At 51.4% G+C, this 18540-nt stretch overlaps 1 protein-coding gene across 1 annotated transcript; it reads right to left on the reverse strand.

Annotated features, from left to right (window-relative positions):
• Positions 1-290: 290 nt before the first annotated feature.
• On the reverse strand, positions 291-9128 carry OVOL2 (ovo like zinc finger 2). Its single transcript, XM_074536864.1, has 4 exons — positions 8694-9128; positions 7890-8086; positions 5615-5804; positions 291-1456 (listed from the first exon to the last, which is right to left on the reverse strand). The coding sequence occupies exons 1-4, from the start codon at positions 8791-8793 to the stop codon at positions 1146-1148; spliced, it is 798 nt and encodes a 265-aa protein (XP_074392965.1). The 5' UTR covers positions 8794-9128; the 3' UTR covers positions 291-1145.
• Positions 9129-18540: the final 9412 nt, after the last annotated feature.

The raw sequence follows: 18540 nt of genomic DNA on the forward strand, positions 1-18540 counted from the left end.
GCCAGTACCAAACCTGAAGCAAGTTGAAAAGACTTTTTTACAATTCTTGCAAAGTTGCTCAAAATGTCTCATTTTAGCAGCAATGACTGTGAAAGTCCTGACTTGGTATTTTAGGTGGGAGGAGGCTTCTACACTTAGAGTGGTCACAGAGGAGCAGCCAGATTGGTGCCTGCAGCTTTGCACTGATCTCCTGAAGCAGACACAGGCTCAGTCCCCCTTTCCATTGTTGTATTAATGAACAGGTACTTGAATATAAAAGGAAAAAAAAAAAAAAACCAAAAAAACACACCATAAAATATGCACAAAATTGCATTTCATCATGACAGAAAATACTTAATTTCAAGTCATTACAGTGCTTTCTTTGGGTTTCTGGGTTGCTGTTGGTGTAAATTAAAAAGATGTAATACTTCTCCAGGTGAGCTCAGCAAGTCCAGGAACACCAGAGCTAAGATTTCACTTGTATATCAACATGATAAAAGTAAGTTCATGGCTTCAAGTACTTAAAACACAACCAAAAGTCAGCCCTAGAATAATAGTGGAGAAATTTTGAGAAGAAAACATTCTGCATCCTTTGGGAAGAGTTTCAACTCACCTTGGATCACACTTCCATAAATTGTTAGCAGGCTGCACAGGGGGCAGAGCTGAGATACTTGCACTTTGTAACTCACTGGATGATACAATGCACTCCTGTTCTTAAGGCATGTAAATTAATTCAATTGCATAGAACTGTGTACCTGCAGCACTCTTAGCCAACACTTTTCACCCAAACCTCTCATAAGTAATTTGCATGGGAGGTAGCAGTTACTCACTTTACAAAACACAAATACACCTGGGGAAAGGTGAACTCTCATTTGTCAGGGGTGTTCAGACCTGACAGAAAACAGGCTGCCCAAATGTCAGCTCATTAAATACTCCATCCGAGAGGTGACAGCCTTTGCAAGCATTCCATTTTTATTGGCCACATAAAAAAAAATAATAAAGTCTGAATGGGAATATTTCTGTCAAACTGAGGTTTTACCAACATCAAGAGTCCCGTTAACAAAAACATCCCTTTAATTTCAGGCATTCCTTTCAAAATAGTTCTTAGAAAAATAAGATCCATAGTCCTGCATGTAAACTTCATTCCCACCGAGCAGCGGCGAGCGTCACTCGTCCTTGCCCTCCTCTTTGGAGTTCCTCTGCAGCACGGGGCTGAGCTTGGTTTGCAGAACAGCTGCGAGTTTTTTGGAGGTTTTCTTCAGGAAGGCGCTGCCGGGGTGGACGCCGCTGACGTGCAGGTACAGCTCCTCCTGCGTGGGGCCCGTGTAGCCGCAGTCCTCGCACACGTACAGCTTGTCCCTCCTCTGCTTGTAGGCGTAGTGCTGCTGCACGCCGTGGATCTTCCGCAGGTGCGACTCCAGCGAGCAGCGCTGCGTGAAGGCCTTGTTGCAAACCTCGCACTTGTAGGGACGAATGCCTGCAGCGGGAAAGACAGAGGTTACTGTGGCGTTCTGAAAAATCCCTTTACTCAGGATTTTCCTCCTAGGGAGCTGAGAAGCCTCAGAGAAAAAGGAGAACAATTATTGTTTCATTTGCTTTTCTTGTGCTGTGCTCACATGTAGGTTGTTTACCCACAGGGGATTGTTTCATTGGATTCTGGTGTGAGTTGTTCTCCCTCATTGGCCAACCAGGGCCAAGATATGTCGGGACTCCGGAAAGCGTCATGAGTTTTCATTATTGTCTTTTTAACATTCAGTAAATATCCTTTCTGTATTATGTAATGTAATGTAATGTAGTATAATGTAGTATGATATGGTACGATAATATAATATAATATAATATAATATCATATCATATCATATCATATCATATTATAATACCATATCATATCGCATTATATTATATTGCATTGTATTGCATTATATTGCATTATATTATATGTTCTATGTTATATATTATATATGTTATATATTGTATATTATATATTGTATATTGTAAATATAATATAATGCAATATAATTTAATGCAATATGATATTATATAATATGATATTATATATAATATAGAATATAGATTATAGAACATAATTAATATATAATATATAATATATAATATATAATATATAATATATAATATATAATATATAATATATAATATATAATATATAATATATAATGTATAATATATAGTATATAATATATAATATATAATATATAATATATATAACATAATGTAATATAATGCAATACAATGCAATATAATGCAATATAATATAATGGGATATGATATAATGTGATATGATATGACATGACATGATATTACATTACATTATATTGCATTGTATTACGTTGTATTGCATTGTATTACATTGTATTGCATTACATTACATTACATTACGTATTGGAGGGTTATAATATAATATAAATATAGTAATAAATTAGCCTTCTGAGAGCATGGAGTCAGATGCATCATTCCTGCTGCCATGAGGGTCCCTGCAAATACAATAGCTTGTGTCACCTGTTGTGTCACCTGTGTCTGGTTTCCTACAGCCAGCCAAGAGCAAGGCCCTGGCACATCAGCTGCTGAGATATCCAGCAGCCCAAGGAGCTGCCTGTCTAAACAGAACATCCTCCTTTCAGGTTATGGGTTTATATATTTAGGCATAGAAAACCCAGGAATGTTATCCCCAGCAGATGCTGAGGATAACAGATGCCCATCAGTGGTTTGGTCCTAAGGCAGCCATTATCAGCTCCTGCAAAACTTATTTTAGACCACTGACTGTTTGAAATCCTGTGATTGGATAAAACTCTCAGTTTCAGTTTTTATAATGAATGAAAACTTCTGCCTTGGTAAAATTTTAATTTTTCTCTTTTGGTTTAACAAGGCTTCAGTGAACAGCAGCAATCCCAAGTACTTTCATACCATACAGTTTTGATGACTGAGATTACAAATTCTAGAGAAGTGCAGGAAGATGAAAGAAATAACTCTGTGTGTTTCCAGAGGAGGGAGAAGAAACTGGCTTGTGATTTGAAAGCCCAGACAACCAACACCACAAAAATCAATTTTACCACCAATCAACACTGATTTAACAACTCCCCCAGTGTTTAAAGAGCTGAGGATTTAGCAACACTTGAAAGAACATAAACCAGCAGGAATTCTAGTTACTAGACTAGATCAGTAAGTTTCCAAGCAAAGACCACCCTTAAAACTGATAAAAGGAGTCACCTAAACCCCTCTTTTCCGCAGGGAAGGTGGAATGCCAGGGTCTGGAAGACCCTATGGTGAGCCAGGCAGAAATGGGTAAACCTGATTGCTCAGGCAGTTGTAACTTTGTGATTGCAATGAGTTACCAGTCAGGACTTGATCAATCTACCAGAAATCCAAGCTAATTAGAAGTTCCAATAAGATCATCTCACCTGCATTTTTGATTGGTTGAAAGATGTTATCCCAGTGCACCAGAATAAACTATCAAGACAGAAGTTTCCTAATGCCTGCTGCTGTGAAATTGCTTCATTTCCATTCATTAAACTGCAGTTGGAGAGAAAGCCCAAACCTTCACTAGAATTCACACACAAAAAGCAGTTTTGTGCTCATTTGAGGCAATTTAAACCTCCACCATCATTGGTGCCTGCTCCAGCACTCCACATGCAGGAACAAGCACAGAAAGGGCACTGCCGGGATGGCACAGCCCATTAGAGCTGTGGGAACCTCTTCATCACTTAGGAATCATTTAAAGTCATTTAGGAATCATTTTAAATTATTCTGACCAGAGACCCTCTTGGGTTTATCTTCTGACTCTCTGATGAGGGGGCAGCTTGAAAAATCACTTCTTTTGGAAGCCCTGACTCCATACCTCAGTGGCAGCTCTCCTTCCCACATGAAAGCTTTGCAGACAAACCCAAACAGCCCAAAACATTGGCTCCAGGCAATGCCTTCCCATCCAAACAGGTGCCATTGTTTTGGGGGGCTCTACTGCTAAGAAACAGCTCCTGCCTAAAAACATCCTTGTGTCACTTCTAGCAGTTCACCTGGTTAATGGGGCTCTGCAGAGCAAGCCCAAATAATCTCCACTCCCATTGGGTGACCACACATCTGGGAAGATGGGATGTGCCTGTGAGATGTGGTGGATGCACCACCAACAGTGCAAAGTCAAAGCCTGGCCACCTGAGCACAGCCAGCCTGGCCACCAGGAAGAATTGCCCTTGGAGAGGATGGGGTTGATGTTTATTTAAGCCATTGCTTCCACAATGACTTAAATGGGAAGCAATGGGAAAAATTTTTTTAAAAATCCAATCAAACTGGCAGCCTTCTCCCTGCTCCAGGCTGGAGTAACAACTTCTGGGAAAAGTGAGCTGGATTTGAGGCAACAGAAGGTGATTTGGGATGGACTCAGGAACTGACCCCACAGCAGAGTGGCCACAGACAGCACATCCTGCAGCCTGGGGGAGGCACAGCATGAACCACACTCTGCTTCCTCCAGACATTTCCAAAATCAAGCCAGAATCCCATCCTGATGGGATGAAAGCATTCAAGAGTGAAAGCATTCAAGATTTTCCTGCTGGGTGAAACCTTCACCATCTCCTTGCAATCAAGTGGGGGATTTAATGTGCACAGTTTGGGACTCGGGGATCTCTGGCCAGCTTGGATTCAGGGGTTAAAACAAATTCTGTGTAGTGGTTTCCTTCCAGGAGTAGCAGCCCTTATCTTGCTACATCCATGAACAGAAGGACTTAGGCTTTGAGCACCTTTCTTGCTCCTGCACTCAGCTGATACCCTGGATGGAGAAGGGAAATCCTCTCTGGTACCAGAGTTGTTTTATGTTCTGCCTTCATCAGTCACACCTCCAACTGCTCCAGGTCCCTCAAAAACCATCCTGCACAGCAATCAGCTGGGAAGGCTCCCAACAGCAAAATCCCCAGGAAACTGCTGCTTGTTGCCTCTAGAGGGCAAAGCGTTTTCATGGAGCTCCTGCACGGATAACTGCAGCGATTTGCTGTCCTGGGGTGGTTATCCCAGGCAGGTTATTGGGGGGGTTATCCCAGGTGGGTTATCCTGGGGGGTTATCCCAGGCAGGTTATTGGGGGGGTTATCCCAAGTGGGTTATCCTGAGGGGTTATCCCAGGCAGATTATTGGGGGGTTATTCCAGGCAGGTTATCCTGGGGGTTGTCCCAGGCAGGTTATTGGTGGGGGTTATTCCAGGCAGGTTATCCTGGGGGGTTATCCCATGTGGGTTATCCTGGGGGGTTATCCCAGGCAGGTTATTGGGGGGTTATCCTGGGGGGTTATCCCAGGCAGGTTATCCAGGGGGTCATCCCAGCCTTGCTGCCCCAGGCATGGCAGCACGGGGCTGTGTCTACACCAGGTGTGGATGGCAGGTCCTGCACCCTCACTGCTTCATAGGGATTGCAATAGTTCTCCTCAGATTTCATCATTCCCAGGACTTTTCTCTGTCCACACCACACACACTCAGTCTTCCCCTTTTCTCCACTGCATCCCCACAATTTTTGGCAAATGTTGTTAACCAGGCCCTCATGTTATGATCCCACCAGGTCACCCTCACAGTCTCCTTGTCCTTGTCCCATCTCACCCCTTCTCCCAGAGCCTCCCGCAGATCCCCAGGGATCCCATTCTCACCAGTATGGGTCCGGACATGCCTCTTCAGATCAAAGGTGTCGTTGAAGCCTTTTCCACAGAAGGTGCACAAGTGTCTCTTCACCTGGCTGTGGCACTTGATGTGCCGGTTGAGCATCCTCTGCAGGCGGAATCCTTTGCCACACAGCTCGCAGCTGTGCAGGGCAGCATCGGTGCAGGTGCCCGTGGTGAACTGGGGAGTGGGAGAGGAGGACTGTGTGAGCATCGGGATGAACCAGCAGGGGGAATAAAGCAAAACCAGCAGGGCTTATTGTGGCATTAAAAATAAAATTTAAAAAAAAAAAAGGGGGGGGGAAATATTAAAAATGAAAAGTGAAAGCATTCAGTATTTTCCCACTGGGTGAAACCTTCACACTTTCCTTGCGATCAAGTGGGAGATTTAATGTGCACAGTTTGGGACTGAGGCATCTCTGGCCAGCTTGGATTCAGGGGTTAAAACAAATTCTGTGCAGTGGTTTCCTTCCAACCAAGGCAGTAGCAACCCTTATCTGGTTACATCCATAAACACAAGGGTTAAGCTTTGAGCACCTTTCTTGCTCCTGCTGATGCCCTGGATGGAGAAGGGAAATCCTCTCTAGTGCCAAAGAGCTGTTTTTTGTGCTGCCTTCACCAGTCACGCCTCCAACTGCTCCAGGTCCCTCGAAAACCAGCCAGCGGTGATAAAAAAGATGGTTTTGGAGATATAAACCCAAGGCACGTTGTGCTGTCTCAGCAAAGACTGAAACAATGGCCCTAATCTCGCCCCGTTGGTGTCTCGTTAATTAACAGCAAAGTGACATTAGGGGGTAATCTCATTCCCACTCCTGGCACCAAAAGCATTGTGCCAGCACCATGACATAACTTGACTAAAGAAGACACTGATGATTCAGCTCCTGGGAAGATCTGGAATGCCTGGAAAATGTAAATACTGCGCTGCTGGTTTAATTATTCCTGGTGGAACACACGGACATGCCCCCTGTTAGACGCCAGGGATGAGGGAAGGGCAGGAGAGCAGACAGGACCACATCCATCGGCTGAAAAGCCCAGCTCTGCTGAAAGGTTTTGCTGTGACAGTCACAAACAGCCCAGGTTAAATTATACAAAGCGGGTTAAAGTCAAACAGCAGCAGGGCGGGCTTTTCACAGGGACAGGAATACGTCTGGGGTTTCTCTTTCCTGAAGAGCCAGTTATTTTTCCCAGTCCTCCTCCTCTGCTTACTACTGCAGCAACACTACTCGAAATTATAAAGAAAGTTTAAAAAAATCAGGCATCTGTGAAACCACGAGGTGTGAAACTGGAGGGGGAGCCATCTGGGAAGAATCTGTTGGGCAATACCGCGATGACTCCACCTCAAGCAGCTGCATATAATCGGGGTGAAACCTAATCATGGCACTTCAGAACGCGGCGACAGAAAAGCTGTCAGCCCGGCACAGACAATGGTAATCTCTACAGCTCCATCCAGCACAGCGGCAGCCAGGGTTTAACGAGGTGTTAACCACCAGTGGTAAACACATCTCCTCCTGCCTAACGCTGGGGTGGCCTGGGACACCCTGGATGCTCACAGAGAGATCGGGAGCTCGCTCGGTGTTGGATTCTAGGGTACCACGAGGACTTGAGGCACCGTTTGCCTTCTCCCAGCCTTGGGAGGGAGGGAAATCACTGCGCTGCTGTGCTGGCTCTGCACAGGGAGCAGCCAGAGCTCCTGCCCCTCAGCAAAGTCCGTGGGCAGATGATTGCTCCATCTCACCCAAACCCGTAGGTCCACCTCAAGGTGGCAATGGTCCTTCACAGCCATGGAGGAGAACCTTATCTGCTCTCTTGATAGGCCATGGTGGGAGGGGGCAGCGTGAAGGGTCACCCCAGCCCTCCTTGGGGAAGGTTTGAGCACAGCCCAGCAGGCAGCTTTTAAGGAGGCCCCACGCTAAGGAGCACGATCCACCCACGCCCCGTAGGGCACGACTCCGTGCTGCCAGGGCTGCTCCTTCCCGGCTGGTTCAGAGCTCCCGTGGGACCCGAGCCAAGCAGGTCAGGGGCAGCACATCCCGGGCAAGGATAAGAGAAGGCAAAGGGCGCTGGAAGATTGTGGCACAGCGCTTACGGGGCTTTCCCTGCCGCTGCCACCCCACAGCGGGCTGGCCTCCGCCGCGGTGTGCGGGACAGCTGCTGTCACCACTGTGCGGGATTGTCACCTGGTGTCCCCGGGCAGTGCCAGGCCTTGACCTTGAGCAGGGGTCACCCCACTGCCAGAGATGGTTGGGATGTGGATGTAGGCATTTACCTTGATTTTTGACCTGACCACGGGCCGCTGGCCGGCCAGGTCCAGCAGCACGGCGCCGCCCGTGCCCAGCTCGCCGGGGGCCGCCTGCGGCGTCGGGGGATCGCTGGGCTCGGCGTCCCGAGTGCCGCCGCTGCTGCTGCCGCTGCTCTCCAGGCTGCAGCTGTCCTCGTAGCCCAGCAGCACGCAGCCGATGCCGCCTGCGGAGGGGTGGGGATGCGATAAAGCGGGGGGACCGCGGGCAGGGCCGGGCAGGAGCCGGCGGGCCCCGGTGTTTAACCTGCGGGCGGGCCGCTGGCGGCGGGGGAGGATCCCCGGCTCACGCTGCAATCGGAAACTCAAACACGAACGGTCCCAAAGTTCAAACAAGCCAGCTCCGCCGCCTTCCCGTTATACCCCGGGCAAGGGCAGGAGGAGCGGGAGGAGGAGAGGGGGAGGCCAGGAGTACATCACCCCCACCCCGCCCGTCCCGGGTCCTTCCTTCTCCTCCTCCCCCAGCCACCTTTCTCATGCAAACGAGGTTTCCCACCTTCCTGGACACACACACACACACACAGAGAAACATTCATTCCCCCCCAGATCCGCTCCCCATCCCCGGGTGGGACACGCTGCCCGGCGGGGCTGGCACCGCTGCCCGGACACTTTCCCCGAGTGCTGTCCCTGCGCCCTCCACTGTATTTCACCCAGCTCTCTCTAAAGCCGCTGCCCGCCCCCTCGGGGCTCCCCCGGCCGGGTAAATCCCCCTGCCCGCCTCTCCCCCTCGGCGGAGGGCCGGGACCCCGCCGGCTCCGTCCGTCCGGGCCGTACCTGGGATGTAGGTGTCGGCTCTCTCCTCGTCGGGCAGCCCATCCCAGCTGCGCACGGCGGGCTGCGGGCTGCGGCGCTTCACCAGGAAGGCTCTGGGCATGGCGAGGGCACGGCGGGGCACGGCTGGGCACGGAGCGGAGCCTCAGCCCCGCCGCCCGCCCCGACGGGGCCGCGCTGCCGTCCGGGGGAGCGGGACCGCACGCACCGGGCAGAGCCGCGGAGGCGCGGGGAGGGGAAGGGGAGGGGAGGAGAGGGGAGAAGGGTGGGGGGGGGGAGGAAAGTTTCATAAGGTGGAATAGAAAAATGCACCAGGAAACTTGGGAAGGAGCATGCGTGCTGCAAACATAACGGTGTCAACAAGTCTGCTTACCTGTCGGACCGGTTGGAGCAGCTGAGCTTTGTTCCAGCCCTTCCTAAGGCATGAATGTTTGCAAAAGAATTTAACGTCTGAAAATTTAAAAAAAAAAAAAAAAAAAAAAAAAAAAAAAAAAAAGAAAAGAAAAGAAAAGAACAACAAAAACCAAACCAAAACCCTAAGAAGCGGGGAGGGAGCCCTGCCACTGTCGCCTGCCCGCCCGCGGAGCCCCCGCCGGGCCGGAGCCGCTGTCCCTCTGTCCCTCTCTCCACCGCCGCACTGGGGATGCCCTGCCGGGAATGGGGCCGGGGTTTGTTCCCGTTCCCCCCTCGGGGTCCGAGCAGAGCCCCCCGGGAGTGCCTGTCGAGGCGCCGGGAAAGAGGCCGAGCTGTCCTCGGGGCAGCAGCAGCAGGAAGAGAAAGTTCTTATTACTTTTCTCAATGATTAGCCTTTCTTCTGTTCAGAAAGAAAGAAAAAAATAAAAAGAAAAAATAAATTTACAATTTTTTTTTTCAGTCATTGATTTAAAATTCAAAACGTGTCACAGCCTTTTCTCTCCCCCCCTCCTTTTTTTTTTTCCCTTTTTTTCTTTTATTTGCCTCTTGTCGTCTTCCCCCTCTTCCCAAAGTGGAAATGAAACAAAGAAGAGAGGTTAGGGTATTGGGGAAGGAAGCAAAAGAAACAGAAGAAAACCCACAAGAAGTCTGCGAGCAGAGCAGAGCCCGCGCCTGGCCTGGCCTTGGGTGTTTAACAACACTCAGGGATCCCTTCTCCCGTCTCCTGCTCAATCTGATTTCTTTTTGAAAGCGGTGGTTTAACAACACTCAGGGATTTCTTTTTGAAAGCGGTGGGAACGCGCTCGGTGCCTCCGTCCCAGGCACGGGGCCGGGGCAGCTGCGGGAATGAGCACCGGGAGCCTTTTCCCTGTTCCCCACCCGAGGAAGAGGCCTTTCCAACGGAGTCACTCCTTCCTTCTGGGGGAGCCGCTTTCCCTCCTCAGGGCAGAGCACAGACCACGGGAATTGATGGGAGTTTCATTGTCGGTTTCATTGAGACCAGGGCTGAACTTCAGGGGCTGGAATGGAGCCTCTGGAAGGGGCAGCCTCCAAGATCAGGGCCAGATGAGAGAGCTCTGCTGGATGCCGATGTCCCCGTTAGCGTTCCGGAGCCCCAGGGCACAGCTCCAGCCCCACATCAGGTGCTGCCCTGTCAGAGAGCTCCTCCAGCAGCCCGTATCTCCGCCTGGGCATCCCAGCACTTCTCTCTCCCCCTGCTCCTGTGGGGAGTATACATTTTCCGCAGGTACCAGGTGGGAAGCCACCTCAGCATGGCTTGGGGCAATACCTCAGCCAGACCGCACATAAAACCTTCCTTTTCTCTCTTTCTCTTTCAGGCTATGTAATTTTTCTGTTATGTCTGAGATTTTGCTCCAGGACAAAATACAGCTATGTGGGGCTTAATTGATTTTTTTTTTTTTTTGCAGTGCTTTCAACTTGAGATTTCTTTTATTTTAAGGACTTCTTGTCTTTTAAGGCAAAAGAGGTAGAAAATGACATTAATCAGAGTGCTCTCAAGCCAAGAGCTTGCTGAGAGGACTTCACTGTCATCTGGGCTTTCTCAAATTCTGCTTTGACGTTCTCACTTAATGAGGTCCTGGAGCACACGCTTCACTTCCAGTGGGTGCTCTAAGTCAGACGTGCAGTTACAAGTATGGCTGAATCAGGAATAATAACAGTAACAACAATAACAATAATAATAACAATAATATCATCATCAGCTCTGGAGCCTTGACACAGCCTTGGTCAGGGCTGGGCTGTGCCCAACACCACAGGAGACACAGAGTGGAGAGAAAGTCCTGCAGCCTCTGGCAAGGCAAGAGGAGCTGGGTGGAGAGGCACCAGCTCCATGAAGGAAAGCATTCCAGGGGCAGTGGGCTGCCCACGTGCTGAGCCACCAGCTGGAAATGCAGACTGCGGATGGTTGGCCAGAGCCCATAGGAAAACCATCCTGCCTTTCCTACAAATGCCATCACTTGGTATTTCCTAACCTGGAGGAGCCTGAGGAGCATGTTCACAGCAGGACCCCACCAACACCACATGTGGCACCATGAAATGGAATTTTTGGGGATCCTTGTCTTCAGCAAGGCAGCCCACAGACATATCCCTGTATGGCCATGTCCTTCTCCATGCTCCCACTGGAGCAATGCTGCATGCACAGCTTCAGCACTGTAATTAAACTCGATAAATAATGATGCTAACGAGGTAATGGCACAAACATTTCTGTAGGATCTTGTGTAATTTTCAGCATTACTTGGGTGTGGGAGAAAACCTAGCACTTTAATATTTCGGGTGTAAATCAAATTAAATGTACAAAACGCCCCGTAGGGTCAAAGCACAGTGGGACCCACCCTTACGGATTTGACTACTAAATGCTAAAATGTGTTTCATTTCACTCAGATCACTTGGGAGTGAGGAGGGAGAGGTGGGATCAAAGAAAGAACCAGCCCTGTGTTGCTGTCTCAGTCCCTTCCCAAACTAACGCTGGGTGGGGTTGGACTGGGGGTATGTGCAGGGGCAGGGACTCATCCCCCCATCCTGGAGGCCCCCATGTCACTGCCAGCATCACCCTGCTGAAGGATGGGCTTGAGAAGAGCCCAGGAAAGGAAGGTCCTGCTCAGGGGACAGCAGCCCAGCTTGGTCTGTGAACAGGGAATATTTGAGCTGTGATCCCAGGGAGCCCTGTCTGTTTTCTTCTTGCCTGGTCTGCTTTTCACCACCATCAGCACATGAGGCTGCAAAGGGACATGGCCTGGCAGGGATGAGGGTTTAATTGCCCAGCCCATCAGAGCTGAGTGTTACTGAAAGGCACAGTCCCCCAGCAGTGCCAGGGCAATGCCTTCAGCATGGAATCCAGCAAAGGGACCTCCCTGCTCAGCCCCCAGTGGGATCCTGTCCCCAGCCATCCCTCCTCTGGCATGGGAATGGAGGGAACCCAGCAGGTCTGGCTGGGGCTGCTCTGCCCTGCAGTCACTCAGGACCCCCTTTCTGGCTATTTCTCATTATTCTGAGCCAAACCAGGCCAGAGATGAGAACCTGGCTGGTGCAGCAGCTTGGCCATGCAGCCTTTGGTTTCTGGCTCCCAGCAGAGCTCGGGTGAGGAGATTTATACAAGTTTACTGACCATGCAGGAGCGGCCACAGCTTCATACCCTTGGGAAACAGAACCTTCACCTTCAGGGTCTGTAGTGTTCTTGACACACGAGGGCTGCTGCAAGTCCCCCAAAAACCCAGCTGACACCCGCTTGGCTGGTGAGACCTCACACTGCACTCAAGATGCATTTTGGGAGATATGGGGAAGAGTCTGAGTGTCAAAGCCCTGGCAAAAGGCTCAGAGACCTTGGCATGGAGTCCAAGACAACTGTGCCTTTGATTTAGCCCTTGGAAAAAATTACCAACTTTGTGTGAGGATGTACAAACCACAAAAGTTTGAGTAGAATGATAGTGAATTTATCACAGGGTGAAAAAGTAGAATTTTGAGGATTTAGAATGAGGGTTCAAGAGGCAAGATGAAGGAATCTGGCATGTGTCTTCTTCTTCTTCTTCCTCGTCCTCTTCTTCTTCTTCTTCTTCTTCTTCTTCTGCTGTGATGGAGGCACTTCTAGATTGGTTTAAGGTAGAGACAGACTGTCTAACACAAATAATAGGTATTAGAAAATTATTGTAAATAAAATACACGTAGTTTCTAGTATAAAAATCTAACATTGCTCCAAGGGCGGTCAGTGTGCCTCAACCCAATCTGCTGGACAGATCTCAGCAGGTCAGAGAGAGAATGTATTAGATAAAAGAAAATAAAAAAACTCAAAAACCGTGCTGGGTAAAAAAGACACTTTAATACCTTGAGAGCCACTTCAGGAGCACAAACCCGAGCTGCCGCGGCTCTGCGTCCGTGAGGAGCCGAGACGCTGCCGGGGATGCTGCGGCGCTGTCCGCGGCTGCGGGGCTGACTCAGCCGGGCTTGGGCAGCGCCCACCCCACGCACCGCGCCTCGCCTCGCCCCAGGGCTGCTCCTGCCTCCAGAGCACCTTCCTGCCTGAAACACTGTGCTCCTGCCTACCAGGGCTCCTTCCTGCCTGAAACACTGTGCTCCTGCCTCTCAGAGCTCCTTCCCACCTGAAACACGGCTGTTCCTGCCTCCAGAGCTCCTTCCTGCCTAAAACACAGTGCTCCTGCCTCCCAGAGCACCTTCCCACCTGAAACACGGCTGCTCCTGCCTCCAGAGCACCTTCCTGCCTGAAACTCGGCTGCTCCTGCCTCCCAGAGCACCTTCCTGCCTGAAACACAGCTGATCTGCCTGCCAGGGCTCCTTCCCACCTGAACACAGGGCTCCTGCCTCTCAGAGCTCCTTCCCACCTAAAACACGGCTGCTCCTGCCTGCCAGGGCTCCTTCCCACCTGAAACACAGCTGCTCTGCCTCCCAGGGCACATTCCCACCTAAAGCACGGACCGCGGAGGGCAGGGGGATGTTAGCACTGCTGGGCAGAACAAAGCTACTGCCCCTGTCACCCTGGGGCCTGGCCACTGGAAAGCCCGGCTTCCAAGGCAGATTTTGGCAGCTCTCCTGCTTGGATGAGGAAAAGCTTCACCGCAGCGACAGGAGCCAGGGTGGCTCCGTGCCAGCATTATCTTGGAAGGAGGGGAGGGAGCAGCGGCTCTGCAGGCTGCCCCAGTTCGGAGGGCGAGCTGCTTTCCTTGACCGGGCAGGGAGCGATGCAGAAGGTGCCAGCCGGGGGGGAGATGCCTCCCAGGGCTGCGGCAGAACCTGCCCTGCCTGTGCCTCGCTGCTGCCGGGTTTCAAAGAGCCCCAGCAGGCTGAGTCACCGCGCTCCTGTCTCCCTGCCTCCCACGGCCCCGCCACTCCCGGCGTCTCCCTGTCTTTCCCCACCTATGGCTCCGCTTCCTTCCCACTCTCCCCGTCCCTCTGGCCGCCCATTCACTGTGGCTCCGCTCCCTCGGGGCACTCAGCATCTCCACAGGTTCCCACCCAGCCTACAGGTCCCACTCTCTGTGGAAATGTCCCCCCTGTGAGGTCTGTGGTGGGTGTTGGACTGCAGCAGCCCCTGAGCATCCTCCACACTGGCATCCACGGCCCTGTGCTTGGGGGAAGCAAGGAATCCTGTGTGCCTGATGCTGCAGGATCCTGTGTGCCCCACATGCCCTACACACGGTCCAGCACCAGTCTGGGAGCATCTCTGCCTCTTGGAGAGATGTCCACCCTCACAAAGTGGTCAGCAGAGCCCTGAGCCTTTAGACTGGCATGGAAAGGTGACTGTGAGCATCTCTGTCTGGAGGGCTCTGAAGCTCTTTGCCAGCTCTGGATTTTTTGTTGCTTGGTTTCCTGCAATCCTATGCCCAGTGTTGCCTCCCTGGGAACTTAGTGTGTTCCTACCAGCCTGATCCATCAGCAGAGGTTCCAAAGGCAGTGAAATCACAGGAGTATCCTGCAGGAGTAGCTAAATAGTGGACAGAAAGCTACTCCCTCTGAATGTTGCTGCTGTGCTTCAAAATACATCACCTTTTTAGACACCAGCAAGCCCACATGGGCTCTAACTTCCAAAAACTTCCACATAAGTCAGAGCTCCTCCAGCCTCTTCCAGTCAGTGCTGGTGGTTGCCCCCAGAGCCCTGTGTTTCCCTGGTGCTTTCAGAAGAGACCAAACCAACAGCTGTGTGAACAGTGATGTGGCAGCAGTCTCTCACCCTTCTTGCCCAGTTGTTGGATTTTGGACTTTCCCTGGCAGGTCACAGGGAGCTTCAGCCAGGTGGATTTGGCCATTTGAGCAGCTTCCCAATTCAGTCTCTGGAGGGGGCTGCTGGAATGCAGTGGAAAGGACACCACAGGTGGTCTGCTGACACCCAACTCCCTGGCTCTATCCTTGTGAGAGGCATTTTCCCTCCTTGCATCATCATCATCATCATCATCATCACCACATCTCCCTGTTCCTACTTTGCTGCCCAGTCCGGGTCTGCTTCCCATGCAGATGGGAGGTATTGCCCTGGAAAAGGCGCATTTTCCAGGCTGTGGGATGCATGGGGATGCAGTGCCACCAGGATGCAGTGCTGTTGGGATGCACTCATAGAGCCTGAGAGCTCCAGGAAGGAATGCAAAGCCAAACTGACTGGGTTGACAAGCATTTGTCGAGGCTTTGGGAAGACAAGGGGAAAGCTCTCTGTGAAAAAAAGCTGGATGAGCCACAACTAGAGGCTGACTCAGTCAGTCTCCTTCCAGGTTCCTGAAAATAATGAGCGTGCCTTTGAACTCCGCGCTTCCCGCAGCTGGCACGGTGTGATAAGCCGTGCTTCCCCCCTCCCACAGGCCCTGCCATCCCTGCCATCCCCCACCGAGCTCAAACCTCGAGTGTAGAAAATCCCCTGTCCCCTCCCCAAGGACAAATGGCACCTCTGGGGCCCCCCAAAGCTTCCTCATTCCTGCCGGATGACGGCTGCCATAAATCCCATTGTATGCGGAGCGAGCTCAAGCATTTCTTTACCATTTCAAAAATCTCCAGGAGGGGCTCGGCGCTGCCCCTGCCATCGCTCTCCTTCTGCAGGATTATTGGAGTGAGAAAGAAGTGATAAGGGCAGAGAGGAAGGAGTAACTGTCCCCAGCTGGGTGCTTGGGGACAGTGCCATTGCTGCCACCACTGCCCGAGCACCTTGGCACTGCAGCTCCCTGGGGTTTTTGGTCCTGCTGCATTCCTCCCTGCTCCTCCTCGATGAGGAAGAGCACCAGGACAGCCTTGGCCATTGGCATTGGTGATGCCAGCCCGGGCACAAACCGGCCCCAGGCAGGGCCAGAGGACAGGACAGGATGTCCCCAGCCCTGTGTCAGGCACTGCCTGGTTAGAGATACACTTTTCCTGCTCCTTGTCCCGCTGCCAGGGCAGGGCTGCTTCCAATGGGGATCCAGCGCTGCTGCTGGAGAGTCCCTGCCTGTCCTGCCTGTGCTACGGCAGAGCATGTGCTCCAACATGCCCAGGAGGAGCACAGACACACAGACACACACACAGACACACACACACACTGCTGGGAATGGCCACGGGAGCACAGTGGAGCCGCTCCCAGCTGGGCTCCTTTCCTTACAGCTCTGGTTTGGCTGCCAAGGGGCTCAGAGCAGGCTGCAGCACCCATGGGTGCCTCTGGCCCCTCCACACACACCCAGATGAGCTCTCCTCTCCCTGCTGCTCTCATGGCTGCAGCCCCAGAACCCCTCCTGCCCCTGGGAGAGCCCTGGCAGGGTGTGAGATGGGGGTGCAGCTCCCCCTGCTTTGGGGGCCAGGACCCCACACCTCCTGTCTTGCTGCAGAATTACCCTGCCACCACTTTGGGTTCTGTGCACAGCGGTTTTGATCTCCCAGAGCCTTTGGCAATGATTTCCAGGAGAGAACAAGCCCAGCCCTAAGCCAGCAACACCCCTGCCCTGAGTTCCCAGCAGCGCTGCCGCCGTCCCCACCTCCCTCCCGTGGGCAAGGGTCTGTGCAATTAGCACCAATATAATGATTACTGCCGGGGTTACATCCTCTCCCTGCTCCCGAGCAGGCAGACTTTGGCCTCTGCCTGATTTTCATCCCCCTCCCGGGGGAAGCATTGCAGGAGGGAGCCAGGCTGCACTCCCTGGGTCAGGTACCTTCTGCAGCACCCCAAAATCAGGGTCTGGATGTCCCTCCCCACCATATCCTCCCCTGATTTCCCCATGGCAGGCACCCACTGGGAGGGATATGGTGGGGAGGCACATCCAGACCCCTCTCCTCACTCCCTCATGCTGGTGATGCCAGGGAAGGAGTTTGGGGTGTCTGGGGACCCTTTTCCCCCTCTGGCAGGGCAATATGGGGCGTTGGTGCCCCTGGCAGCCCCACAGCTCAGCTGGTTTAGCTGGAGGTGACCCCGGGCTGGCTGCCCGGCTGCAATCACACCAGCCCGGCTGTAAAAGCAGCATGGCACCTTGTCCATGCCTCCCTCTCGGCTGGAAGGAGGAAGTGCAGGGGGAATTTAAAATCCCAAGTAACTGTTTCAAACTGTTTCAAACTGTTTCACAGGCTGCCCTGCAAATGGAAAGAAAGTTTCAGCGCTCCTTGCTCGTAAAGGATTCTGTCACCTCCCCCGCTAATTTATCTTTATTCCATCACTCAAATCTCCGGACAATCAGATTTGCTTCCCTCCAGCCCTCTGGGAAGAACTATCAGAGGGCCCTGGGGCTTGTCTGAATTGGAGGAGCAACAAAATCTATCCAAATTGCTGGTGAGAACAGGTTCACAGAGCTTCTCTCTGTGCAAGTGCTGAAAGGATGAGTTCCAAGGGATTTCACTCCATTCATGCCCATAAAAATAAAACTCATCCAAGCCAGGCACACCTTCACCTGCCCAGAAAGGAGGCTGACCCGGTCAAAATAAAGCATTTTTAACACATACATTTCATGAATTTAAGCTACTTTTGGGGTTTCTGTGCACAGAGAAGCCTCTGAATTACAGAGGAGGGACACAAAAAGTTACACATTACAATTTTTTTCGTCTGCATAATGCACTTTTAATTACAAACAACACGACCCTGCCAGAAAATCCTACAGAAACATTTCCTGCAGGGCCAGGGTGGCTGCACCTGGGCCATCAGTGCCTGCACCACCACAGGCAGGTCCATCCCTGCTGCAGAGGGATGGAATAATTCTGTTTCTGGGAGGGGAAAAGGTATCACGGTGAGATAAAAGCACCTACAACACAGCAATTAGCTCTTTTGCTGCTATAATTAGCGCTGCCATAAGGAGAAAATCAATGCTCACAGCAGCAGGCACAGCTCTGCCTCTACCCCAGAGCTTGGCAGGGCCGTGCAGGCACCCACACCCACACCCGGCCACGCTCAGCTTCACAGGGCAAACAGAATTTGCTGAAATCAGGTTTTGGGAGCTTTTTTGTCTTCTTTGCCACTGAGGCAGGCGAGCCCCTGTGTCCCAGTGGAGAGCTCTGGGTGTGTGCAAAATCCTCCGTGTGAGCACAGAAACAGACAGACACACAGACACACACTGGGGGAAACCCAGAAAGCTTTGTGAAAACGTGCCTTGAGGATGGTTTTTGATTTTTTTTTTATTATTTTTTGTTAGTTTGCTGTTTGATAAGAGGTTGGCTCCTCACATTACACAGGACAAAGGGAGCAGGAGGGGGCTGTGGTTCAGGATCAAACCTGGAAATATGGGCTGTGCTCACATTTTTCTCCCTCCCCTTCCACATCTTGCTGGGTTTCCTTAGGCTTCAGTCCTTTTTCTTTTGCCACAAGTGAGCAGCCTGTTTTCTGGATTCTCTAGTGGTTCACACAGGCTTGAGCTGATTCTGCCACCCCTTCTCCTCTCAGAGTGACCCAAAACCTGGCCAGAACTCCTCCTCATCCACCAGAACGGTTGGAACAGGGAAATAAACATGGAAATCTTGCTGAGACAGGGCCTGCAATCAA

The sequence above is a fragment of the Zonotrichia albicollis genome, chromosome 3 (assembly GCF_047830755.1).
Source record: "Zonotrichia albicollis isolate bZonAlb1 chromosome 3, bZonAlb1.hap1, whole genome shotgun sequence".
Classification (NCBI taxonomy): Eukaryota; Metazoa; Chordata; class Aves; order Passeriformes; family Passerellidae; genus Zonotrichia; species Zonotrichia albicollis.